We start from the raw sequence: 27,920 nt of genomic DNA on the forward strand, positions 1-27,920 counted from the left end.
AGATTATTTTCACAAATTCGTTATAGAGCTCTTAAACCCACAAATTCTGGTTTCAGAAAGTTATAACTGCACTCTAGAGATTATTGTTAACAAGGTACAGATTTGTGTAGGGAGAAAACAGCACACTAAAACATAGCTGAAAGGTAATTAAACAAAACCATGTCCTCCTCCTGTTGTACGATGCCATTCCAGGGTAAGAACCTGAACAAACTGGTACAGTCAAATCAGCACAACAGGGCAGAGAGATACCACTCTTGCTTCTACAGAGTCTCCCTCAAGGTTAAACACAAAAATATCAAACTGCTTACTTCTTTATTTATAGTTTGTATTTCTAGTTCCTCAGCACAATAAGCAGGGTCATCTCTGTTATTCTGGAACTTCCTGGAAACCAGCCAAGTCTTATGACTTTCCAAGTATAAATCAAAATCTGTGAAAAACACCAATTAAAAATGAATAGAAATAATCTGATTTCCACTGGCACTACCAGCTATCCTAAGATAGATCGGTACAAAGGTAATGTGTTTGGTCAAAGAGAAGACCACTTTTTAGAATGCATCTAGGGCTGCTTCTGAGATCAGTATATTTCTAGTCCAACAAGGAAAAAGGCATTGCTTAAGTTGTTCTTGTTGTTGTTAATTTAGTTCTGGGGAGTGACGTGGGCTAAATAACTGATGTGAAAGTGGGAGACAATTGGGAAATTGTGACCACAACACAGATTCACTGTAAGAATGCACTATTTCATGGAGTTATAAGATGTGGCTTTGACCCCATGTTTCATCACGCTATAAATTGCCAATCTTGGTTATACCCTTGGGGAAGGTGCCAATCAAAAGACAAGAAACTTTCCTACAGGGAATACGTTAAAAATCAACGGGTAAGCTACTGGGTGTGTACCGCCTGCTGGCTAACAAACGTTGAGCTAGAAATTCTGTTGGTCTCCTACCACAATTCCAGCAGAAATCCAAGCAAATGGCAGAGACCTGGTTACTTCTGTCCGTTTCTTATAGGGCAAATTATGGGCTGGGGGCAGGCAAGGGTATTAAGGGATATGGAGTTAGGGTACAGATCAGCCATGATCTCTTTGAATGGCGGAATAGGCTCGAGGGGCTGAATGAACGACTCCTGTTCCTATGACTTCCTAAGCTGGGAGTTCATGCTCCTGGACCTAGAAGGAGACCCAGCATTGCAATGGCGGCTGGTATGCCTAGTGAAGCACACTGACTTCCGCAAGTATGCATGTGGGTCCCACTGCTAGGGTGCAGGCCAGGCAACTACTTAGACCCCCGAGGAACTAAAAAAAATGTTCCTTTCCAAATCCAGCCAGATCTGCCCCGTTGCTCAGGGGGCTGATCAGACCACTGCTGGGGTTGGGGGGAGGGGAGGCCCAAGAAAGCCACTTCCACCATAGGCAGACACCACTGCTTTTGGTCGACAAGGGCAGGTGGATGCTGGAGAAGCACCCAAAGTGGTGCTTCCAGCCAGTTGATTCATGTAAATGAGGTGCCTTCCCATTTACCCTGCAAACTCAATGGTCAGTGTTGGAAGGGCACCATCGTAGCGATCCCAGGGTAACCACCTGGATTGCATCCCGCGTAAATTTGAGTTCAGAGTGGGTTGAGCTAATAGGAGCATATTGCATGCCATTGTTCTCCTCATCAGAGGGGGGAAATAATTTTAAATTGGTAAGGGAGGTGGAATGGAGGTTATCTGTGTTAAAAAGCAATTTTTTATATTAAGAGAAATGCTCAACATACAGGCTGACTGACCTTCAATGACACTGTTCTGAACTTGCAATACCTGATGCTCAAGCTGTTTTGTAGCCTGAATGCATGAAAGTAAATGAGCCTGTAAGACAAAAGCAAAACAGACAGAAAGCTAAACAAATAAGTTCGAAAAAACCTTGGAGTAAGTGTCAAATGACCACCATGGAGATCAATTACTGGTACCTAGGCAATGTTTCACCAATGGCAATGTTATGCCAGTCCTTCAACAAGTGTGAAGTATCTAGAACTCATTAGCATTGTGTCTGTTGCAGGCAGCAATGATTTATAATCTTTTGCCTGAATAGATGCATGTAATGGAAAATCACCGTTGGAAACTCATGGTAAAATCTTGGTGACGTCTTGAGATCAATTTTGGAACACTTTATACTTCCAGTAGCTGATACTCAATGCAATGACCTATTAATGAACTCCTATAAATTTCCCCACTGTTAGTCAAGGAATAAAATGCATTGGGCTCTTTATTCTTCCTACTGTTGCTGGTGGGTGGTGTTCAGCACATCATGACTTAATGTTTTTTTTGCTGTAATGTGATTAGGTAAAATTGTTTTCTCAATAGAATTTTTTCTGGTGGAATATGCTTGTGGAGAAGATTGAAATTGTGGAGCAATGTTTTGTGTAACATGATTGGTGAATAACAAAAGTAGAAAATAACCCATAAGAAAGAAGAAAAACAGAAACTTACAAAAAAAACAAAAAACACTTACTAGTGAGGAAGAAGAAAATTGACCAATAGCTTGATGGTCACAACTTAAATGGCAGACTTGGCATGAATGATAGGTACTAGAAATTTTATTATAAAGATACATAATTGGCTTGATTATTTTCTTCTTGTCTTTTGTCTCTCTTGGGCATATACCTTCCCCGGCTAAAAGGATGGCTGATTTATAGTTGCATTGAGTAAAGCTCATCAATAAAAAGTCAAATGATGTGGTAGAGCAGAGGCATTGCAGGGGGGGGGGGGGAGGGGAGGGGGGGAGGGGGGTTCAGGTTCACAAGACATTAAAAGCACTTATGGTGCTTCATTTCTTATTTTCCTTGTTTCTAAATTTTTAGAGTGATTTTGGCCTTTGAGCAGTGCATCACCACCAGTGTGGTGCCACTTATTTATGGAACTAATTTTAATCAGTGAGAGTAAATTGCTGCACCTTAAATTTCACATGGAAACCATCACTCTGGGCTAGAGATATGGTGACATTTAATTTGATAAGCTGGATTCATTCCCTACTAAAACAGAAAACACAACTATCCTATCACATAACCTTTATTGAACTTTCAAAAATGTTTACCACTACCCACAAATACCAGTACCATAGGTCCTCACGCTACAATAGCTTCATGGTGCCATTCCCATAGCAACTACGCAACAAACCAACCACAACTTAAAACAGAGCATTACATAATCACAATTAAAAAATACAAACATAAACAATACAGCACGAAACAAAAAGGGATTGTGATGTAAACTTTAATCTATCATTCCCAGATTTTTTCACAGCAAAGAATGATGACTTAACAAATAAAGGTTTGAACCAAATATCTCAATATAGAAACTTTAATAACCCTAGCAGAAAGCAAAAATAATACATTACTAGAGATTTATCAGAAACTGAAAATAGTCAAATGACTGCAACAACAATTGATTAACCAAAAGAACAGCTAAAAAAAATCAGCTTCAACGGAAGCCAGACATTAAATGGAACAATTGGAAGCATCAATTTAAGCAGAAACTAGTCAACTAACAATAACTCTTTGGCAGAAAAGGTATAATAGAACAATACTATATTAAATGGCAATCTCATCACACTACCCTGTGGAACAGAAGAGAAACAATATTCCACCAAACTTCACAATGCAAATAAGAATTAATCTCAGAGACTTAAAAATAATTGAGGGTGGGAGGGGCGTGCAATCGCCAGGACTGTGAAGTCGGGGGAGCACTCCTGCTCCTCCTGGCTCCACATGAAGGTTTTTTAAAAATGTTGTTTATAAAAAAAATGTATCTTTAGTTGGTGGTTGCTGCTTAGGAATCCTGAGCGGGGCAAGCCTGTGCCTGACTCGCTCATTGCTGCCAATTTCTGTGAGGGGACCTAAATCAGTCGTTGTGCAAATGAGGGGCCCGATGCCTGCTTTAGGCAGCTGCTAGGGATGCCTGAAAATGGCCCGACCCAATTTCAGGTCAGAAGTTTCTCAAGCGTCCTTGGGGCGCAGGATGTTGATCGTCGAAATTGTGCCCATTTTATTCCCGTAAAACAGGTGCAGCAAGGTCCAATTTCTACCCCCTGTATAGATTTGTAAACATTAGCTGTCAAGCAGGGCTGTTGCAGCATGCAATAGCTGTGGGAAACCTCTGATGCCCATTGGCAAACCAGAGCAATTTCTACCAAGTCTTCCTGTGCTCCTAACAACTGGTATGGTTGTAGTTATGAGACATCTGCTTTCTTATTGGAACTGTTAGGTTGACTAATATACCAAAAAATGCAAGGAGAGACAATTTTTGTTGTTGGTAGGAACTTTTGATTCCATTAGTGGCATTGCATCAAAGGCACTACATATTTTACTTTATTTTGTATAAACATACTACACAAATTAATTCAACATATTGTCGCCACCTAGTATTACCAGAGTATATAAAGGATATATTAATATCTTATTTATATAGTTTTAGAGTCATAGAGTCATAGAGTTATACAGCACGGATAGAGGCCCTTCGGCCCATCGTGTCCGCGCCGGCCATCAGCCCTGTCTACTCTAATCCCATATTCCAGCATTTGGTCCGTAGCCTTGTCTTTGTAGGGTTTCTCTGTCTGCCTCCGTATATAAAATGCCATTCACGGCAAATGGAAACGACTGTTTCTGGTGGCTCTTGGCACTGGTATGCCATTTTTATCGGCTGCCTGTACAGCCCAGCAATGCAGTTTAACATTGCTTTAATAAAGGGGGTTTTCTTTTCAACTGATACTTATAAAGAGGTCATTTAGGAGTCATAAATATAAGATAGTCACTAATAAATCCAACAAGGAATTCAGGAGAAACTTCTTTACCCAGAAAATGGTTAGAATGTGGAACTTGCTACCATATGGAGTAGTTGAGGCGAATAACATAGATTCATTTAAGGGAAGCTAGATAAGTACATGAGGAAGAAAGGGATAGAAGAATAGGCTGATAGAGATGAAGTAGTGTGAGAGGAGAATCGTATGGAGCATAAACAGTGGCACAGATCAGTTGGGCTGAATGGCCTGTTTCTGTGCTGTAAATTCTATGTAAGAAAAGTCAGTATATTACAGGACCAAGCACAGCAAGTTAGTTAATAAAATAAATACAAAATCCTGCACATGTATAGTTATTTCAGTGTTGTAAATCTGCTCAGCAGTATAAATAGGGTGAATTTGGAACTGCTTCTTTTGATTACAATATATGTGGGGATAACATTCATAATTTCTTCATCACAGAGAAATTTGCTCTAACAACTTCAGTTTTTCTTGTTAGTTGTCATTGCTTTGCTCCTCTGCCATTATTTCCCTGCCAATCTCTATTGAGGCCTGGGGGCAGATTTCAAGGGGAATCTCTAAGAACCACACTAAAGTCAATAGCAAGCTGTAACAAACAGCATGTTTCCACAGGTTATTACTGTCATATTTCGTGCTAAGTCATTTTTAACATTTATACTAACTACATCTACACATTAAAAATAAACAATGAAAGCATAGTGATTGACCTTTTCAATAATGCATGAATGTTTGCAAATTCATTTTAGAGGGTTTCCTTTCAACTGATACTTACAAATAAAAGCCAGAACAACATAGGGCTACATAGCACAACAGGTTAGTGTATAAATAATGAACAATCTATAATAAGAAAACAAATTGGTGTTCATCCCTCATTGACCAATGCTAATCACATGACCTAGTCAATGGTAGTGGTGCTTTTGGACAATCTCATTGGCCAATGCTAATCACATTCTGTTCATGTACCTTTTTAGTTATCTTGTCGGCAGCTAAGCACCTGACTGACCTGATAGTTCAATATTTGATTGACAAGGCTCTGGACTAATTCTGTACAGCAAGGATGCTCAATTAGTTTGGCTGGAGATACACTTATCAAAAAGGTTAGCAAGTCTGGGGTCTGCAGTTGAGATGGACCTCTAAGGATTATATTAATAATCATTTAATATTAAAATGATTTAATACTTCAGTAATTTAATAACATTAATATTGTTTCATTTGTTCATATACTTAAATCAAATGATATTTGTGTAACCCTGGAATACAGGCTTATACACATTTGATAAGCAGTTCAATTGCAGCAGAAAAGTGAATATTGACTAATGAACTAAGAAGGTAGTCTTTTAATTTCAAAGATCTCACTGCAGATGAACAATACACAAGAAATTCTTGCTTTACTGATTTACTTTTAAAATTTATTTGATGTGAAACACTTTATGTTTGGACTGTACTGGAAAGATCTGAAAAATAATCAAAACATTTTTCTTGTTCAGATTCATGGTACTGAATGCAGATTTACAAATCCACGCAATAGCAAAACATTGTTCTTGTGGCAATTACAAGGACTTTAAGAATTGGGTACTGAGTTTTTTTTCTACTAGGTCTTCCCAGAATTCTTCAATTGCTGTGCTTTTCTGTTTCTGCTTCAAAACATGACTAGTTTGTAAGTTAACACGTTCCAGTTGAAATTTCCCATTGTTCAGACAAAATGTTGCATGTGCTTGCTTATTCCAGTTGCCACTGGGTCAAGGACAAACAGCAGAAGTTCATTGATCCTCAAAGCATGATTGTAACTCTTTGTATAGGCTGTATAGGAAATCAGAAAAACAATCCAAGTGAGGATTCACCATTGTTAACACCTGATCTGTCAACATTGGGAAGTGGAGCAATTCTGCTGATGTACCATCTGTCTGAAGCAACTTACTTCTGCAAGCTTATATACTGAGCCTCAGTTTAGATAAGATATTCTGCCTTTCCTCGAGGTCCTGATTGAGCTCACAGAGGTGTTAAAAGATGTCTGGATGCAAAAAGATTTGGCATTGTGTCATCTTCCTCCAAGGAATCTGTAAAGTTTCTTCCAAGACTTCTCTTTTTGTCCATAGATGAGTCAACACACACCCTTTGCTTAGTCATCTGACACAACAGTGCATCAGAAAGTCACTATACTCAGTAGAACTTCACTTCAGAATACCTTGAATTACTGCTGAACTGGCTTACAGCAAACAAAGTTGGCCAATTTCATTAATGTTTGCACGATGACCAGAAATTTGCCATTGATCTTTCTACTAAGCTCAGACTGATTGATGATACAGTAATATCCTAACAGAGCTGGATTTTGTTCTTTGAGTTTGGCCATCAATCCATTCTCACGTTCGACCAGTGCAAGAGCTCCATCTGTGATAAAAGACACCATCTTCCTGATACTGAGTTCTTGCTCCTAGAGGAATTATGACAACTTCTTGAAAAGCTAAGTTCCTTGTGTGCAATTTTAAAAAGTCAATATTGTTAATAGTTCTTCAACAAATGCTTTATCATTGTAAAAATGGAGAAAAGCAGACAACTGCACAATTTCAGTTACCCTGCATGATTCGTCCACTATGATTGCATTGTGTCTTTCAGACCCATTAGTGTCAGCCTTGGCTCTTAGGTAGCATTATCGCCTCTGAGTCAGAAAGTCGTGGGCTAAAACCATACTCCAGAGACTTGAGCACGTAATCTAGATTGACACTTTAGTGCAGTACTAAGGATTGCTGCATTAACAACTTGCATTTATATAGCACCTTTGATGTAGAAAAATGTCCCAAGGTGCTTTACAGAGGTGTAATCAGACAAAAATTGACTCTGAACCAAAGAAAGAGCTAGGTGGGGTGACTAAAACCTTGGTCAAAGAAGTGGGTTTTAAGGAGGGCCTTAAAGGAGGAGAGTGAGGCAGAGAGTTTGGGGAGGAATTCCAGAGCATAGGCCCAAATGGCTGGAGACATGACCGCCAATGGTGGAGCAAAGGGAGTGGAGAATGCACAAGAGTCCAGAGATGGAGCAATGCAGAGTTCCCAGAAAAAGGCTAATGCTACAACCAACTCAACTTCTCTGCTTCCCAAATTGCCCTAACATTTGCTTTTAACTGTAATAAATTACAAAATCAAAGTAGTATATGAAAATAAGGTCGGAATTTTTGACTGTGGAATCCGGACTGAATTACAGCTGTGTTTCCTAGTTGAATTATCCCTCCTGCCCTCTAATTCTGGTTCACCTGAAGACCACACTTGGTCTGGACTCCCTGTGTGTAACACCATGAGAGAATGACTAATAATATATTCTGTAACATGTACCTCCTGTATATGTCACCCTTATTTCCTGTAACAATCTACCTGTCGTACAGAACTATAGAGTTAAGAAATGTTCGAATTGGGAAAGAGGAAAATTAGTAGAAAACTGCCCATGAGAAACTTAAGAACTTATGAAAATAACCAATCCTGAATGTCTAGTCAGGAGAATGCACCAATAAAAGAAAGGAGAAGATGCACCAAATCCCTCAAAACAAAGAAAGGAATTCAAGATCATGAGTCCCCATTTTAATTTGGGGCAGGAGTTGTGTGAGCAGAGGACGAGTGGGCAGAAAATCATCCCGACCTTGGCAGCAGGATGCCCAGGAGATTTTAATCCCCAAGCCTTCTGTGCATAGAGTTAGTCAGTCTCCCACCCAAAGCCGTTGGGAAACGGCAGATGGCTGGCGGGCAGAAGTGCAATATCGAGCGGCAGGAGGCTGCCACCGGGGACTGAGGATCAGTCCCTGGGACTCAGGTAACTCGCGGGGAGGAGATGTGGGAGGGCCTCGTGGTTGGGGGATGGTGAGTAGCCCACGGCAGGAGAGGCCTAAACCTTCCCTTTGCGGCCCGGAGGAGCACTCCTGCTCCTTTTGGCCCCACAAGGAAAGTCAAAAAAAGTAAAAACACATAACTTTTTTTTGCCTCTTCTGACCCAGACTCCTCTTCCCGCTAACCGCAATGGCTTCCCCACGAAGGCCTCTGGTTAAAATAGCACTCTGCCCCATGACATCATCGGAGCCCGCTCTGCACATTTAAAGAAGGACCCTGCACGTTTCTGTCAAGTGCCCCTTTCCCCTGCACAGAAGAGTAGGTTAAAATCAGAACCTGAGGGAAGAGAGCGAGACCTTGGTGGGTAAGTCTTATGAGCAATTTTAAGTGCCTGCCTGCCCAGTTTCCTCTGAGCGAACAGGGTTCAAATCGCAGGGTTTAGGTGGCCGCCAATGGTGGGATGAAGGGGAAGGGGGGATGCATAAGAGGTGCACCAAAATACTTCTTGGAAAAAAAATGCCTCAGTAACTGAACTATCAAATGGCCAAAACAAGGTTTGTAACATAAGAAGACATTAAAAATACATATTTCACAATAACATGAAACTTTGCGATAAAGTTGTCTTTTAAGTGGCTAAGTACCTTCATTAATATTTTGACTTGACGGCTTCAGCCTCTCCCAAAAGGCTTAGAGTTGACATATTTGCCCAGAGCTATGAATATGCTAAGCAGATCCTGCAGAATGAGCATGTGTAGTGTGCAGTAGCATTTTGTTAACCCTACTGGAAAAATGTTTCTTACATAGAATTACAGAGTCTACAGCACAGAAACAGGCCATTTAGCCCAACTGGAATATGCCGGCATTTATGCTCCACATGAGCCCCCTTCCACCCCACTTCATCTAACCCCAACAGCATCCCCTTCTATTCCTTTCTCCCTCATGTGCTTATCTAGATTCCTCTTAAATGCATCTATGTCAGTCACCTCAACTATTCCTTGTGGTAGCGAGTTCCACATTCTAACCACTCTCTGGCTAAAGAAGTTTCTCCTGAATTCCCCTACTGGACTTATTGGTGACTATCTTATATTTATTGCCCCTAGTTTTGGTTTCCCCCAAAAGTGGAAATATCTTCTCTATGTTTACCTTGTCAAACCCCTTCATAATTTTAAAGACCTCTATTAGGTCACCCCTCAGCCTTCTTTTTTCTAAAGAAAAGAGCCCTGGCTGTTCAACTTTTTCTTATAAGTATATCCTTTCAGTTCTGGTATCATCATTGTGAATCTTTTTTGCACCTTCTCCAGTGCCTCTGTATTCTTTTTATAATATGAGATCAGAATTGTGCACAGTACTCCTAGTGCGGTCTAACCAAGGTTCTATACAAGTTTAGCATAACTTCTCTGCTTTTCAATTCTATCCCTCTAGAAATGAACCCCTGTGATTGGTTTGCCTCTTCTATGGCCTTATTAACTTGTGTCACTACTTTTAGTTTCTCTTCAGTCTTTAACAGTATCTGTTTAGTTGTTTTTAAAAACATTCATGAAGGAATGTCCAACTGAAAGATCTCAGGTCTGACTTAGAAGCAGAAGGCATGCCGAAGATCAAGATCTCTGAGAAAGGGCCAGGCCTATGATTTGAGCAGTAAAGCAGCAGTGGCTAGAAGTAGAAGTGAGAGAACAGGCAGGGGAGAAGGAGTTTACCATTCGGGAAGTCGCTGTGTGTTCCTGCTGTTATATGATAGAGATCTTACTGGGCCTGCTTTCAGAAAGAGTCTATTAGAGAAGCAGAAATGTATTGAGCAGTGATTTGCCTCTTTGTATACCACATTGGAAGGAGATGCGGATACTGTGGATGAGTTTAACACTCAGATATACACTGTCATCTCCCACCAGTGATGTGACTAGTTGTACATACAGCAGTCTGCATTGAGTACATGGCAACACCAGTGACACTGTAGTGCAGACTTTACTTAAACAATCCATAGGCTCAGCAGCAGCTTTTCTCAGTAATGATCCTACTGCCGTTTAAAGGCTTCAGGGGTCAAAACTCCAAGGTGCCGTCATGTCCAGCATCAACTTGCTTGGAGAATGGTTAGCCAACTGTGAGCAAAGGATTCTGAAACCTCATAGATGCCCACTGTTCCATGCTTAAACAGATCAGTAAGAATGGTGAGATACCCTTCAGCTGTGGCATGAAGGGAATAGCACAAGTGGAACAGGTTGACACTCATGTCATTAAGTTCTGTGCCATCATCAAGCCATTCACTAGTGACAGTAGCTGTTGCATCTGAAAGCATTATGACCCCAGCAACTACAATAGCAGAAATCCAAGATTGGACACAGATACAAGTAGCAGGCCTTCTTTATCCCCTTAGGCTCTGCATTTCACTTCATCAGCGCTACTCCTTCAATTAAGGGAGTATTTGTTTGTAGGGCACATTGACAATCAGTACAGTGAAGTTCATGACGCACGAGGCAAATGCAGCATCAAAATACATTGAACATGTACACCATTAGCACTACACAACTCAGCAAAATTAATTCAGTTACTCGTATCGAAAATTGAATATTATTTATACCTTGCTGCCTAGCATTCTTTCATTGCATAGAAAGTGAAGTGTCAGTTGTTCAAAACTTATGGATGTATGTAGTATTCAGCAAAAGTGAAACATGGTTGGCAAATAGCAGCTTCATTATTATAAATATGTCCAATAGTGCCTAATTACAGAGCTCACTAAAAAAACTGGGCAATGAGATCTCATATGCCTGTCTCCCTGACGACAGTAGCTGTGTTCTGCTGCTAGTCCTTGCTGAGTAAGAAGTGTGGCAAATAGTTACTTCCTTAATGGGCAGTACAAAGCAAAGCAGCTGACTCCTGAGATGTCACCAATGGATCCCTGGAAGGTCACTGTAGCATATAAATTGACGTGAGGTGATGGCCTTCACTACTACTGGTAAAGAAGTGCTGATGATTGACGGTCCTTATAGGTCTACAAGAGCCATGTGTACACCTCATTACACCTCCCTGGTGAACTTGAGCATGTGTGGATAGTGCTGTTCCATCATATCCACATATTGATTATTGTGATAAAGGAAGAAAGAGAAAGAACCTCCATTTAAACAGCACTTCATCACATCCTCAAGATATACCAAGCATTTCTCAATTAGTGAAGCGCAGTCAGTATTGTTATGTAGGCAAACCAAACAGTCAATCTGTGAATAGTAAGATCCCACAAACAGCAATTCAGATGAATGACCAGTTAATCTGTTTTTATTGGTGTTGATTCAGGGAGGAATGTTAGCTGGGAGAAATTTTTGTTCTTCTTAGAATAGTATCATATTTATGTCCACCTTAACCACTAGACTAGGGATGGGGCCTCAGTTTACATCCTATTTGAAAGATAACAATATAGCATCCTCTCAGTTCTGTGCTGAAGTATCAACCTAGTTGATGTAATGGGGCTTGAACGCTCAATCAGCTAACTCAGAGGTAAGATTACTATCAACTGAGCAAAATCTGACACAATCCATTTCTTAAGGTAGTGCCTGCTGTGACCTGTGAGCCTCTGATGCCCTCTTTGCTCGTGCATCCTTCCTTTCTTCCTCCTTCACCCTCACAATTGCTGCAGGAGTTCCTCAGGGCAGTGTCCTAGGCCCAACCATCTTCAGCTGCTTCATCAATGACCTTCCCTCCATCATAAGGTCAGAAATGGGGATGTTCGCTGATGATTGCACAGTGTTCAGTTCCATTTGCAACCCCTCAAATAATGAAGCAGTCCGAGCCCGCATGCAGCACGACCTGGACAACATCCAGGCTTGGGCTCATAAGTGGCAAGTAACATTCGCACCAGATAAGTGCCAGGCAATGACCATCTCCAACAAGAGAGAGTCTAACCACCTCCCCTTGACATTCAACGGCATTACCATCGCCGAATCCCCCACCATCAACATCCTGGGGGTCACCATTGACCAGAAACTTAGCTGGACCAGCCATATAAATACTATGGCTACGAGAGCAGGTCAGAGGCTGGGTATTCTGCGGCGAGTGACTCACCTCCTGACTCCCCAAAGCCTTTCCACCATCTACAAGGCACAAGTCAGGAGTGTGATGGAATACTCTCCACTTGCCTGGATGAGTGCAGCTCCAACAACACTCAAGAAGCTCGATACCATCCAGGACAAAGCAGCCCGCTTGATTGGCACCCCATCCACCACCCTAAACATTCACTCCCTTCACCACCGGCGCACAGTGGCTGCAGTGTGTACCATCAACAGGATGAACTGCAGCAACTCGCCAAGGCTTCTTCGACAGCTCCTCCCAAACCCGCGACCTCTCCCACCTAGAAGGACAAGAGCAGCAGGCACATGGGAACAACACCACCCGCACGATCCCCTCCAAGTCACACACCATCCCGACTTGGAAATATATCGCCGTTCCTTCATCGTCGCTGAGTCAAAATCCTGGAACTCCCTTCCTAACAGCACTGTGGGAGAACTGTCACCACACGGACTGCAGCGGTTCAAGAAGGCGGCTCATCACCACCTTCTCAAGGGCAATAAATGCCGGCCTCGCCAGCGACGCCCACATCCCATGAACGAATAAAAAAAAATATGCTCGACAACAGCTATTTCCATGCTCTCAGTCAGAAAACTCCTGTAAGTGTCCACTGTTCTCCCCATTCTCCTGCTAATCACAACAGTTTACCTTTATCTTCACAGCTGGTCATACCCTTACTTAAAAGTCAGCTTTTGATGTGTCTCCATCATTGTAGACTATTGTGTGAATTCCTCATTGATTACCTTTAACAAGGCCATAACATATACAATTGGCTAATTTTTAAACTTTTCACTTTTTAAAGAATTATTCTTTTGAGAGATATGAATGTTCAAAGCAACTTTAAACGGAGACAATGGGCATAATTTTAACTCCCCAGGACGGGTGGGGGTTAAAAATTTTAAAAATCAGAAACCCAACCCCAATCCGCCCACTTCCGGTTTTAAAGGAGACGTGTTTCGAATAATCTGTTCTTCAGAGGCGGGTCTGTCTTTAAAGTATTTTAAAGAAGCTGCATGCCTCAAATTTAACCTGTGTTTCCCTGGGGGAACTCCTGGAGGCCGGGTTTCCTGGGCCTCGGGAAACCCGGCAGCTGAAGGGAGGCGAGAACAGCTGAATGGAACAGGTAAATGCCTTTCCAGCACTGTTTGCCTCTTTGCCAGGAGGAGCCCGAGTGCTTACCCCCTGGCTAAACCATGCTTACTGCTTCCATCTCTACGATCGGACTCCCTCGATCGGCCGAACCCCCACCCCCACCCTGCGATTGGACCCCGTATCCGATGACCAGTGCCCCCCATCTCCTCCCAGCATCAGATCCCATCCCCCACCCCACAATCTCCACCTCTTGGCCCCCGATGTCCTCCACGGTCCCCCTCCCCACCCTGATGTCCTCCACGACCTGTCCCTCCCTCCCTCCCTCCTCTCCGATCCCTGGCTGCAGCCTGCCTCTCAATCTCGCTGGCTGTGGGCGGGAAACTGGTTTGGAAAATGTAAACCAAGCCCTGCCGTTAAATTCAGGGAAACCCGTAACTCTGGGTTCCACGGCTGCTACCACTCCCCCCCCCCCACCACCGCTGCTCTCTTCCCACCTCGGAATTAATATCAGGGCCAATTAATCCATTGGCACTTTTTTGCGAGATTCATGAATGTTGTCCCCTAGATGTTCAAAGTGGAACAGCATTCCATTTTTCAGCACTGACTCCCAAATATACAATTTTAAAAAAGAAAAACCATCACAACAAAATTATAAGCAATGAGGGCCACTTGTTGCATGAAAATTTCTCTGTTCTTTACTTTGGTTCTTGTTTAATGGTTGCACTGAATTTGTTAGAAGTCATTCCTTGATGCTAAATTAATAAAGTAATTTCTCATTACTGCAATAGAGATGCTATAAATGTTCCCGTTTGTAACTTTTTGGGATTACTATACATCATATTGTTATACTGTAACTATCATTTTAAGTCAGACAAAACATTTAAGTTTTATTTTAATGTGTTCCAAAACAAGCACTGTCTGAAATTTGAACTTGACATTTTAGTCACATTTGTCTAAACTCACCAAATTGTATGCAATATTACAAGTGTGCTTAGTGCTGGTTATAAATACTCACATTCAGGCAGAACAATGGCACATCAAACAGAAAATAAATATATACAACAATGTTCAGACTAATCTCAGATAGTTTTAAAATAACATACATGATAAGGGCATTTTTGGAGCCAGAATCTAGGAACTGAGTAAAGTTTCACTACATGATTGATTTAGCCATTGTCTAATAGTGTACAAAACTGCATGTCCATATAAGATCAGAATATGAGTTGTAAGTAACAGATCTAATATTTTACAATTTTACAGTATGTTATAAGGGGGAAAAATGCTGGAACAATGGGATAGTTCCCCCTTTTAATTTCAAAAGCAATGTTTTCTATCATAGTTTTGCATTTGATGTTCAGCCATTCCCAGGCCTTAGCGATCCCCTAGAGGAGTGGCTGTGTGTTGCTCCACCATCTACCAGCAGAAGCATCCATACAGGCACGGGCCACCTACCCTGACTATGTCAATGACCCTGTCCCCAGGATTTGAGATGAAGTCTGTGGCCTTCTCTGTCAATATACTGGAGTCCAGCTTTGCCACACATCCATCAGTAGAGCACACATTCCGGTGTCCTGGCCAACATTTATCCCTCAACCAACATCACTAAAACAGATTATCTGGTCATTAACTCATCGCTTACTGTGGGAGCTTGCTATGGGCAAATTGGCTGCTGCATTTCCTAGATTATAATAGTGACTACACTTCAAAGCGCTTTGGGACATCCTGAGGTCATGAAAGGCGCTATATAAATGCATGTCTGTCTTTTTCTTTTTAGTGGAGATGTGACCCTGGAATTTTGTGTCCTCAGTGTTACATGGGTGTGCTGCTTCACTGAAATGTGGCTACTTAGCTGCATCTCATTGAAGCAGCACATCACTGTACTCTATATTATTAATACAACTTGATAGGTGTTACATTTTCATCACTGTTTTTGTTCTACGGTATAACTACTTCTAGCAAAGCCACTGTAGCTAGAAATATTATTGCTTTTTATGCGACTTTTATTGAATTAGGTTTACCTTATTTTTCATTATTTGATAGCACTTTGTTGTTGCCTTTAATTCACCTACCCGCTGTTGCTGCACCTGCCTGTGTCCTGGTGCTCTGGAAAAATTCCTAGCTGGTACAGTTATTAGTGGGTGTACATTAAGTATACCACCTACTAGAATTTTAAACATATTTTAAACTGGCAGTCCTGGTGTTTCTAAATAAGCAGTCAGAGTGCATTATATTGGGTATGAAACTGCCCTTGGATCACGCCAGTTGGCCTTTAGTGGGCAATGTTTCAATTTAACAACATTTTGGTTTAAAGGCTTTTTTCTGGTAAAATATCAGAAAAAAATCTTTGTATGTGGCAGTAACGTCACTGTAAACGGTTTTCTGTTAGAATTGATTTATTAGTAGTTTGTACCATGTTTAAATTGTGCTCATCTGCCTCAAAACAGATATAACATTTCGTATTTGGCTTCAGATCTAATGCAATAAACCTATTAGTTGCCCCTTTGTGAAAGTTAGTTAGCATATCTGCACATCTGATCTCCACCTGTTGCTCTCCCCTCCCCTTTTTGGCCAGCCCTAAGATGGGATCTGCTTTTGACCGTATAATTTCTGATAAGGGGTCTCACTTGAAGTATTAATCTGTCTTTCAGATGCTTAATGAACTGCTGTGTACTTCCAGCATTTTGTTTCATTTCCAATCTATCTAATTTTAATGCACACAGTTCCATTTAGATTGAACTGAACTAAGTATCCAAACTAAGCCAGGGTTCCTTCACTCCGAGGAAAAATGATCCCAACCAGCTTTAGAGATCTACTTATACTTTACTACTGTTGTAGTTACATGTTTTTATAGTTACATATTTTACAATTGAAACCCTTTGATCTTTGTCACAGTGGTACAACAAAAAACAGACTGTTATGTAGGTTAAGCTTATAGATACTAACCAGATGGGGTGCTGTACATTTAACAGAAATATAAGAAAAAAAATATAAGAGCATACATGTAATCAATTTTAAACAAATTATAATTGCTAAATTTAGGGTGGTAATAAAAGCAAAGGGCTATTCTATGTAAACTACACAGTCAAACCTGTTCTTGGAATGATCTATGAATGCTTTGCTTTGTTCATACATTCACTTGATAAATAGTATAAACTACTGCTAAAAGATTATTATTTGACGTTTCATCTATTTTCACTATAAAATTAAAATGTTAGTTACAGGGTAAATTTTGTGAAATCCTGTACTACCAGCAGAGTCTCGCACACAGCCAGCACATATCGGAAAATCACGGGCGTGGGTGCCTGCGATATTCCGTCCATTTAAATCAATTTACCAAAAAACAGAAAACAGCTGGTGTAAATTCAGATTACTATTCTTTATTCATATTTTGAGAAACATACTAGTAATATTGGTGTAGCTGTTAAACAGATCTTATATGATTCTAGTTATTTTTACAATACCTGGGTGGTATTTGTACCCTGTCAAAACCTTACAGGTACAGCCATAGCAATGGCCAATAACAATGCAAAGATTACATTACAAAAAACCTGATTTTTTTTCTTGTTTTTCCAGTGTGCAAAAATCTTCAGTTAAAATGATTTAAAATACAGGATTAGGTTCAGTTTTCTGCTGGTAATTAAAGTTCACTAACTAAATGTTTCTGAACTACCACCGTTGATACTTATTTGCTTTAATCACGACAAATGATTAAGCCTTACAATTATCCTGGATTTGTGACTTTAATGGCTTAAATTACATTAAAGATGCCCCGTTGGCACTAAACCAATGTTAATTTCATATGTTTTGTATTTGTAGGATTCTCACAGTGTTTACAGAACAAATATAAAAGTAACCTTCCTACCTAGAGAAAGAAGATAGCAAACGGGGTAAGAAAAGAAATACATCAAAGCTATTGGAGTGTAGGTTTCAGGTTCATTCCTCAGACAATGAAGTGTCAAAATAAGACATGGGGGATTATCTTTCTTTTTACCTTTTAAATCATTCTCGACAAGATACATTTCTATTTCACAGGGAAAAAATATCAGTTACATGTCGATAGCAGTTTACTCTTAGCGGTTGGATCCTTTTCAAACGTTCCATTGTTTTACCGATAAAGATGACACCCTTAAAATGACAACTTAATTTAAAATGTCAATTGCAGGATTGAAGAGAATCCCTTGCTGTGCAAACAATATTCACTAGAACAACCTTCTTGAAAAGGTAAATTTGGCTTGAAGCATGTTAAATGGACTAACCTTGATTTCAAATTGATTGGGGCTATTTCCCCACGTTTTCCCATGAGGGCTGCAGTTTTATGACTATTTCAGTTACAAAGATTGGTAGTAGTATTGTTTTGCCCTTTGGCTGGCAGTAAAAAGAACATTCTTATTTGAGATGGCTACAGAAATTCCATCAGACAGACTGGTACCTGATAGATTATTCTTTTGTTCAGAGCTACTGTAGGTAACTTGGTAATGGAAAGGCTATTTGATTAAGTTCAGTAGTTCAGAATGTTATAAGTATTCATGTGCTGAGATTTAGCACATTGCTAAAGGCTCAGGTCACAATGGGCCATAATTTGCTGTGACAGGGCATCTAATGGCATCTGCCATTAGTTAGATTTGCCCTTGCAAATTTAGGTTTTAAAATTTTTGCGTGGCAAGTTGCTGAAAGTGCGAGCTGGTAACATTACAGCGAGGGAAACGACATTTGGGATCTGAGTAAACAGGGCAAGCAACTGTGTATCTCCTTAATTCATCAGATCGAAGCATCATGAAATTAACAATGCAAGGACTGAGAAGGAAGCATAAATTAGAGTAGGTGAATTCAATGTCAAATCAGGTATAGAAAGAGAAATAAAGAGAGGGAAAGAAAGATTGGATTAAGAGAGAGAAAAAAAAGACAGAAAAGAAAAATTAAAAAAAAATAATTTAAAAGATCACATTTTTAAAATCTGCAACAATTAAAACCTGAAGGAATGAGACTCCACAATTGTAATAGTTAATTTTCAGTGTCAGAGAGGTTGACTGGCAGTAATTAATACTTATCATATCATTAAAAAAGTACTTAGACTGAAATGGACAAAACTTAACTTTCTGTGGCAAGTTTAGTTCGTATCTACCGCACAAATACAGCAACTTCACACTGTTCAATGCATTTCAAATGGTGAGGCAGACAGCGAGATGCTGTTTTTGCAAAGGTAATGGCGGAGCAGCGCATCTCGGATAGCAACTTTTGGATTTCCGCGTTTACCCGCCCATCTGCCCTCGCCTGAAGTTGCTTTAGCGTTTGCGCAAAAATAACGGCGAGCGCCAATAGTCTCACTGTTATTTTGACAGCAAATTATGGCCCATTGCAGCTGCAGTACAAGTGAAAAACCACAGGCAGATTTTTTTTTAAATCTGAAGAAGCCCACTATGGAAACTGCTGTGACAGTCAAGTTTCGCTTCGTGATGAGGAGGCCCCCATATCATTTAACTGACTCATGCAGTATTCCTGCTCTGAATTCTGAGTAATTGAGTGCTATTTACAGGATTTATTTCCATGCCTTCATAGTTTTCAAGGACTTTTGGGGACACTGAAGAATAATATCTCAAACAAGTGCCAAGAATTTCCTTGGAGCTGCTCCCACTCCATCAATGTAACTTCGCTGGAAGTATGGCAAAAACCCTGTTTCTGATGAAGCTACAGCAGAGGAGTAGGAACATCTCCGAGGAAATTGCAGCCCAGGTATTTCATAGATAAAAGATCTAGGCTATCTGAAAGGAAATTATTTGGTCATAATTGCAGATGATACCAAACTAGGGGAGCAGTTGATTCTGAGGAGACAACTCAGGAACTACAAATGAATTGGACAAAATATGTACGTGGACAGAACAATGGACAAATGTAAAGTACTGCACGTAGGAAGAAAAAATAGGTGACATAAGTAGTCCATGGAAGGTATCAAAATAGCTAAGGGTGAAGCTGGATGAGATCTGGGGATATTTGTACACTCGTGCTCCACATATCTAATGTGGATTAGCAATCAACAAGGCAAGTGGGATGCTGAACTATATAGCCAAAACATTGAAATAGATATCAGAGAAAGTCAGGTTCACACTCTGGTCAGACTGCACCTCGAGTACTGTATCCACTTCTGGTCATTGAGATGCAAGGGCCCTAGACACAGTTCTGAGAAGAGCCATCTGAACCCTAGATTCAGAGGACCGAGTAATGAGAAGAGATTGGAGAAACTTGAGCTTTTCAGCTTTGAACGGAGGCAACTTAGAGATGACCTTTTAGAAGTATATATGATAGTAAATGGTATAGAAAAGGTACATGTTGCGATGAGGGACTATAGGGTCTTTCTAGACTGTTAAACTAAGGTGAGCTGAATGACCTTCCTCACGTGTATTTATGTTATGACCTTGTAACCTGTCCTTCAAAGAGATCATCAACCTCTCACTCAGCCTTAGCTGCTACTGCTTGACAGTGAATTTCAAGAATGCATGTTTGGACTGCTGGATGGTTCACCTTATTGAGGCACAAAACTTCATCTTAATATAGGGAAAGTCTAATAGTTAGCTTGTCCCAAGCTTCTTACTGGCCAATCACTTTGTAGAGCCAAGATTGGTTGCAGAATAATCCAAAGGACAGATTGTTCTGCCCTCCTGAATGAAATAGGCCATAATGTGGGAATTTGCCCATCTGACCCTATTGGGAAATCTAAATGGAACAATGGAGATTTCAAAACAAAACAAAAGATTTTAAAGAAGTAAATAAGAAACAGCTGTACATCTGCTCTTTATTGTACTATAAATGCTCCACTGTATTTGATAATCCCCATATACTGTACATCACAATTACATAAATTATTCTGTATTATGCCACAATTTTAATGTCATTTGGCATCTAGATTCTACTGAACTCAAAACTCTTTAATAACCCAGATCTTTGTGAAGAGCAGCCCATTTCCTTCCAGAGTTCAGTTGTTATACATTCAATTTAAAATCAGAAAGTGAAACAATCCTTCAGTTTTGATTACAAAGGAAAACAGTGCCTAGCAGCCAGACATGTGGGTAAACATTACAACTGTTATCTGTTGTCTCTGAACAATGCTGTGCCTTTCAAAACTCCAAGCTGCAAAAAGTTAGAGATTTTCCAACAGTTTATTGCTTGCAACAACGTGCCTGCAGTCTGAACAAAAGGCAGACAGAGCAACATTTAAAATGAGTCTCTTGGTCTAAGTCTCTTTTAAAAGATTACAGAGTCAAACATAATCACATTTACACTTTTTTTGTGCTCATCAAGGAAATTAAGGGGCAAGTCTCCAATTGTATGCTGCTGGTGCATTCCCTTGCCCTCCAGAAGCGTGAATGGAAACTCGAGTACTTACTGTGCACAATTTCTAACCATAATGGTCAGAAAATCTTTTACAGAATTTCCAATATATTGTGCTGGCTGGTAAGTAGCATTAAGTCGGAAAATTATTCCTCTAGTGTCAACATCAAAGACTATACAGGTCAAGTACAGCAAAGACACACAACAAAGCTTTACTTTTCAACTCTCAAAAGAGTGTGCTTACAGGATCCGTGTAGATTTTTCCACTTGCTAACCAGGCTCCTCTATGTGAAATTACCAATTTAGTACCAGTTTGTCCCAAATTACATGCAGTTATGTGCTGTGGGCCTATAACCACTAGGAAATAGATTGCAAATGCCCAAATTATTCCATGTAGAACCTTTACAGCTGGTAGAAAGGTGATGTTTATCTCAACTATATTTCAACCTGTTTCCGAGCTAAACGATATCACCAGCCCTCCTGAAAAATATAACGATGAATTCAAAGATCCTACGTTCCCTTTGAAAGCTGTTCTCCACTATGATGCAAATGGGACACTCAGAATTTATTTCATTTGTGAACTGGACCTACCATCTCCTAGGTTATTTTGTCCTCCAACATGTGGAATAAATTGCACATTCAGTGGATTGCCATCGAGTATCTCTATAAATCAACAACAACAACTTGCATTTAGATAACGCCTTTAATGTAGTAAAACGTCCCAAGGCGCTTCACAGGAGCGTTATCAAATAAAATTTGACACCGTGCCACATAAGGAGATATCGGGACAGGTGAAAAATGATTTAATCAAAAAGGAAGGTATTAAGGAGCATCTTAAAGGAGGAGAGAGAGGTAGCGAGGTGGAGAGGTTTAGGGAGGGAATTCTAGAGCTTAGGGTCTAGGCAGCTGAAGGCACGGCCGCCAATGGTGGAGCAATTAAAAATCGGGGATGCACAAGAGGCAAGAATTGGAGGAGCGCATAGATATCAGAGGGTTGTAGGGCTGGAGAAGATTACAGAGATAGGGAGGGGCAAAGCCATGGAGGGATTTGAAAACAAGGATGAGAATTTCAAAATTGAGGCGTTGCTGAACCAGGAGCCAATATAGTTCTGCAAGCACAGGGGTGATGGGTGAATGGGACTCGGTGCGAGTTAGGATATCATTGTTGATAAATGTTCAGTGCACTGCTGAAATGCTTTCACACTAATGAGATATACAGATGCATTACAGCTTGTGCCTTACAACTACACTGTTGCAAGAGTAGGACAATATACAGTATCAATCATGTGGCACTCTTCAAAATTAATTATTCATTTTTTTTAAATTTTATTTAAAAAAAATTTAAAATCACCTATATTGTTTCAGTAACTGTGTAGCCTCACCTAAAATTATGAAACATTGAGTGAAGCTAAATGACAATTTTTTTTTAACCTTGAATACTATAATTAAATGTACAATACATACCTTGCTTGTTGCTTTAACTGCTTTTCTGTTCCCAGGAGGTTTTGTGAAAATTGTTGACAATGAGCTTTTCTTCTTCATTTCCATGGGGTACTGGAAACCTTTGCAAGATAAAATAAATGTTCTGATGAATGGTCACACCCTGCAATGTTAACCTATTTTTCTATTTCAGATGCTGGTCAATGTACTGTGATATTTCCAGCATTTTTGTTATTTCATTTAAAACAAGACCTTAGATTTCAAACTCAATAAATGCTGCAAAGAGTTGTAGCTATTTTTTTCCATTTTGATTAAGGAAAGCAAAAATAAAATGTTATCATTGGTGTACAGTACAAAAGAGTGATGCAGCATGGACTTTGCGACACAGATTTGAATTTCAAGCCAAGGGACAGTTACTTCTGGATTTCCCACCAGTTAGTGCATTAACACTGTTGGCAAGAAGGTGAGCCAAGTAGTGGAGGCTAGATAATGCACAATGGAAAGGATGGAAAAGCATGGGGATTCACCATGGCCTGTGTTCCTGAAATCCTTACTCGCTGGTGCAGAAATGGCTGCAGTCTCCACAACTAGAATCTCAGAAATCCCAATGAGTGATAATAATCTCTTTTTAGACGGATTATTTGGCAATAGTAATCATAGAACTGTTCCAAATCATTGTGTCGTATTCTTGCAATCACATTCATCAATAGTAATCATGTAAATCATAAGAATCACTGCATTCCTTCAAGTGGGAGCTGGACCTATTTCTTGCTGAGACGGAGATCACCTCTTACAAAAGGTAGGTACTGCATTGAATTATCAGAGCCAGAGTGATCGCCTGGACTAGTTTCGATCCCCTGTTGGGGGGAGGGGGTAGGATCAGAGAGGAATTTCCCATGTTTTCTTTCCCCAAATTAGCCTGGGTTTTTATCTAGTCTTTCGCCTCTCTCGGGAGATCACATGGTTTTGGGTGGGGTGGGACATGTACATATTGTGACACACAAGGTATCACAATAGTGTGGGGCAGGCTGGATGGACCATTCATATGTGACAATTCTGTGGTTCTTGCTTTTGAATAATAGTATTTATTTGAGCATTGAGATGGTCCATGGGAACAATGTAATTGAACAATCTCACCTGCCATTGGCATGTGGAAACAATTAGATCCTAGTAACTATGCGACCATAAGATGGAATGGCATCACAATGACAAAGTGACTTCATGGAGCAATCTCAACTGATTTTTCTTGGGCTACAAAAAACAAATTCTCTTCAAAAATATGTCACCAGAGTCATAAATAGCATATAAATTGGGAGAGGAGAGTTCAGTGTTACAATTTTTATTGAATGAATAAAAGTATTTAGTACAGACAAGTGAGCAATGGAAAGCAGGAAATATCTATATGTTTATATATATGTACATATAAAATTGAGCATTATTTAAGCTTTTCCAATATGATTATGCCTGATCAATAATTGTTTAGCTGAACTGCAATATAACACTCACACACCAAACCACCTCCTCCTCCTGTGTCTGGTACAGCAGTCATGATAAGGGGGGGTTTTGAGGCAGCATGTTGGACTCTGCTAATTCCTCCTCTGGGGCATTTAAAGGATCAAAGGAATATCGTACTTTAGAATTCTGGCAGTAACAATCATGTGTAATGGAAACTGCATAGCAAGACATTATTGGGCCAGAAATCACGCAGAGCGGCGAGACAACGCTCACCGCAGCTCCTGAAAGTTAAATTAACGAAAATACTTACAACGGGCTCTGTGGCGTCCAACTGCTTGAATTTGAACTTTAAACAAAATGTGCGCTATCAACCCAGCCTCTGAGCAGCGTGAGTTGCCGCTTGGCTGGAAAAGTCTGTGAGGAGAAGACACACCCACAAAATCTGTCAGGAAGCGAAGTCATGCCCACAGATTCAGGCTGCATTGCTCAAGCAAGCAAGCGGATTTCATTCATTTAAAGTTAGTATTCTGGATGTCAATGTAAATTTTTAAAAAATGTTTAAATAAGAAGCCAAAGAAATAACTAAATTAAAGAGGCAGAAGGGAAAAGTAAAAAAAAATTTAAAATTTGTTTTAAATTACCAAAAACTATTAAAATAAGGAGTAATATGAGACTCCACATTTTAAAAAGTTAATGTTTAGTTGTTTGGCAGGCATTAAGATTAAGAGCACTGTTAAAACTTAGTTTAGACCTGGTATTTTTAAGTGTACCTGTTTGGTGGCGTAATTAGTTACTTTCCAGCTGATAAGCGAGTTGGCACTTTTTCAATGATTCCTCTGATTGTAGCATGCGATGGCCCTTTAATTCGAAGCTGTCATATTGCCAGCAAACTACTAGGGACAAGTTCTGGATTTCACTGCACATGTGCAAACGCGGGAACTTGGTCCTTCAGTTCACCACTGAGAGAGCTGATCAGCTCCTCTGTTATTTCGGGAGTGATCTCTGACCCACAGTGTGTCATGCTGTGGTATTTGCATGTGTGTGAGGGTGTACATGTTTGAGCAAGGACATAAGGAATAAAGAGCAAATTAATATGCTAGCCATGACCTTGGGGCAGCCCTCTGACCTCACCCTTCCCTAATAGAATATACTTTTGTTCTGTTTTAAGGTATTTTTACTTCTTTCTTTCTTTCTTCTCTTCCCTGGTTGAGAGGGCATGTAAGTAATCTGCTCTTAAACTTTTCCCGTGCAGCTCTATAATCAGACATTAAAAAATGCAAGATCACATTTAATCATACTGTTCATGGCACAAAGAAATCACCTAGCAATCAGTTATAACAGCATGTCTGATATTAAAAAGTCACCGGGGGTCATTTTGACTTTGTGCGATAGCTTCAGTGGAAATAACAATCGGGAGAGATGTAAAACGGGCTGCCGATTCGATATTGCCTGTCTTATACCATCGCACAAAGTCAAAATTACCCCTACTCTGTGCAGAATCTTAAGTGTGAACACAGACTAATGGTTAACATACAGGCAGAAAACTAGACATGGAACGGAATGGAGTAAGTCCAAAATAAGAAGCTCCCAAACTAAGGTTATCGGGGGGGCACGAGGAGGGCAGGTTGGCCTAAATAAGAAAGTACGAGAGCCAACGATGCAGCCTCTTATAGCCGGAGGAATTGCAATATGGGGCTATCTCAGCACACCACGGGATGTTTGAATCCCTGCTTATTTCTAGAAGTGGAGTTGGACCTATCAGAGCTGTCTGCAGACTCTGTGAATAAGGAACAAAAAAGTTTGTTTTTGAAGTGCACTTGTATGTATAATGCCAATTTTAAAAAAAATTTCCACTATTGATATGATTGTATGGTTGAAACAAAATGCAATTTTATTTGATAGGACTGCTGCTGACTGCAGATGTGTGATCCAACTCGCTGTCGGCTGCATTCATAAATATAAAACAGCACAATCTGCAGGGAGCCGACGGCAGCAGAGACCTAGGAAAATGCAGGTCTATATGTCTGTTATCGGTTTAAAGGTTCCAGTAAAGTAAATGTGGGGAAGACAATCCTGCGCAGCAGAGCCAGCATCCAACGCTGAAAGAATGATAGAGGGGGAGAGCAGCACAGAGAGGTCGCTACTCTTGGACAATAAGATTGCCTGGTCATCTAAAAGCGCCTATGTGTCTGGCTTGATTCAAGGATCAGTGAACTATCACATGCTGAAACTGAGCACCATCACCCCAATTCAAACCACTGAGTATTCTTTCCCACCATTTTGTATGATGGTGCACATTCTCCCTGGGATGGCAAAGTCCTATCTCCCGTACTTCCTGTTACCATGTGCATGAGATGAACTTGCCCTATTTAGGTTACAGTTTTGATGTCATAGCACCTCCCCACACGTGGAGAGGTAGGGAACTAGCCTAAATGGCTCTGTTGGGAATAGTCAAAGATTGTCTACCCTCTAAACTGCTTCTCTTGTCCGAAAGAATGATTAGCATTACTTTCCAATGCATTATAAGGCCTTTGCGACCTGTACTGGAGCTGTGTGATTGGAGGATGGCTGTTGATGCAAGAAGTTCTTGTAGTTGTGTAGCTTTTGAACCTTTTATTAAAGGTTCCAACTAAACAGCTTAAAACATAGCTATTTACCATGTGCAAACACCGCTTCACGACAGAGATGCTCTAACAACCACAAGTAGTGAGTTTTTAAGAGAAAATCTCTGAATGGGAACTCAGTAAAAAATGTTTGGAAACCTCAATTCTATACAAAGCACCTTTTCTTAGAAATAAGGGGACACACATGTGACATGAATCTCGGAAGGGGGGCTCAGCAAAAAAAGTTGGGAACCTCTGTCCTAAGTAGTTAAGTAGTGCCTGAAGGGTGGTTAAGAGAAAGGTAGCAACAACATAAAGGAGAAAGTAAATACTGGCAAAGTAAGCAAGCACAAAGGAATTAAACGATCTAAGAAAAAATAGAGACTTAAATTAAATGCGTAAACCTGAAAGCTAGAAGTATAAAAGATGCTTGATTTAAGAGACAAATGTAACAGCAGGAAATCAACAAAGAAGCTATATTTTCATGTCACAAAACAAGGCATAATGTATAGATGATAACTAGTTTTCTAAAAAGTATTTTGTTTTCACTAATTCCTATTGTTGCAGTATAACCATGAGAAAATTTATCCTTAGCCGAAGATGTAAAAAATTCAATAAAAGTTATGAAAAATAAGGACTTGGAAAAAGTCCTTAAAGTAGTGCTTTACTCCAATAAACTCTGATATACCAGAACATGATATGCTCCCTTGTTTATACAGAAACTATATAAAACACCCTCTCTGTATCATATTCCTTCTTAAGACTAATAAGTCTTTTGATAGGGCTTTCAAAGGTGTCATTAATCACCCTAATACTAACAAAATTGGATACAGTATCACAGAAAATATTATAATGATATTAGTTCAGTTATTTCTCAATTATAGCAGAACAGCATTGATATAATCTTTTGAGTTCATAAATGTACATTTTCTTTCATAAAATAGCTCAATTATTTTTTAATACATGATGTAGACGTTAATAAGTACAATTAATCTTATCAGATAAATACATGATGCCACAGATTTCAGTTTCATATAATACACATACTGTACCTGTTGATACTAATCACTGTACAGTGATATACTTTCAATTATATTCAACAATTCTAATGTTAATACCATTTTCTGTAATCTTTCCCCAAAACGTTGTTATACGGAGCCTTTTGTTCCTGCCTTTGTTAATTTTAGTGCAAACATGAGTAAAAATGGTCTAATGTGAAGAGACAGCAACAGACAATTCATCTGTGTTTAGCACTGATGTGAATATTTTTCCTCTCCAAAAAAAAGTTAAAAAGCCAAGTAAAAGTGAGAAAAAGTCCAAGTTCTTGCTTGCCAAGCCATTAATTAAGCTCAT

The 27,920-nt window shown here is 40.0% G+C and overlaps 1 protein-coding gene across 1 annotated transcript in view; it reads right to left on the bottom strand.

Moving 5' to 3' along the window:
* The window catches only part of LOC137340384 (uncharacterized), a 156,856-nt gene that overhangs the window by 78,338 nt on the left and 50,598 nt on the right, over positions 1 to 27,920 (bottom strand). The window contains exons 8-10 of the mRNA XM_068002804.1: positions 22,534 to 22,631; positions 1,767 to 1,845; positions 309 to 427 (exon numbers count right to left, since the gene is read on the bottom strand). Of these exons, the coding sequence (XP_067858905.1) occupies positions 309 to 427; positions 1,767 to 1,845; positions 22,534 to 22,631 (296 nt within the window). The remainder of the gene's footprint in view (positions 1 to 308; positions 428 to 1,766; positions 1,846 to 22,533; positions 22,632 to 27,920) is intronic.

This window comes from Heptranchias perlo, chromosome 21 (assembly GCF_035084215.1).
Source record: "Heptranchias perlo isolate sHepPer1 chromosome 21, sHepPer1.hap1, whole genome shotgun sequence".
NCBI lineage: Eukaryota > Metazoa > Chordata > Chondrichthyes > Hexanchiformes > Hexanchidae > Heptranchias > Heptranchias perlo.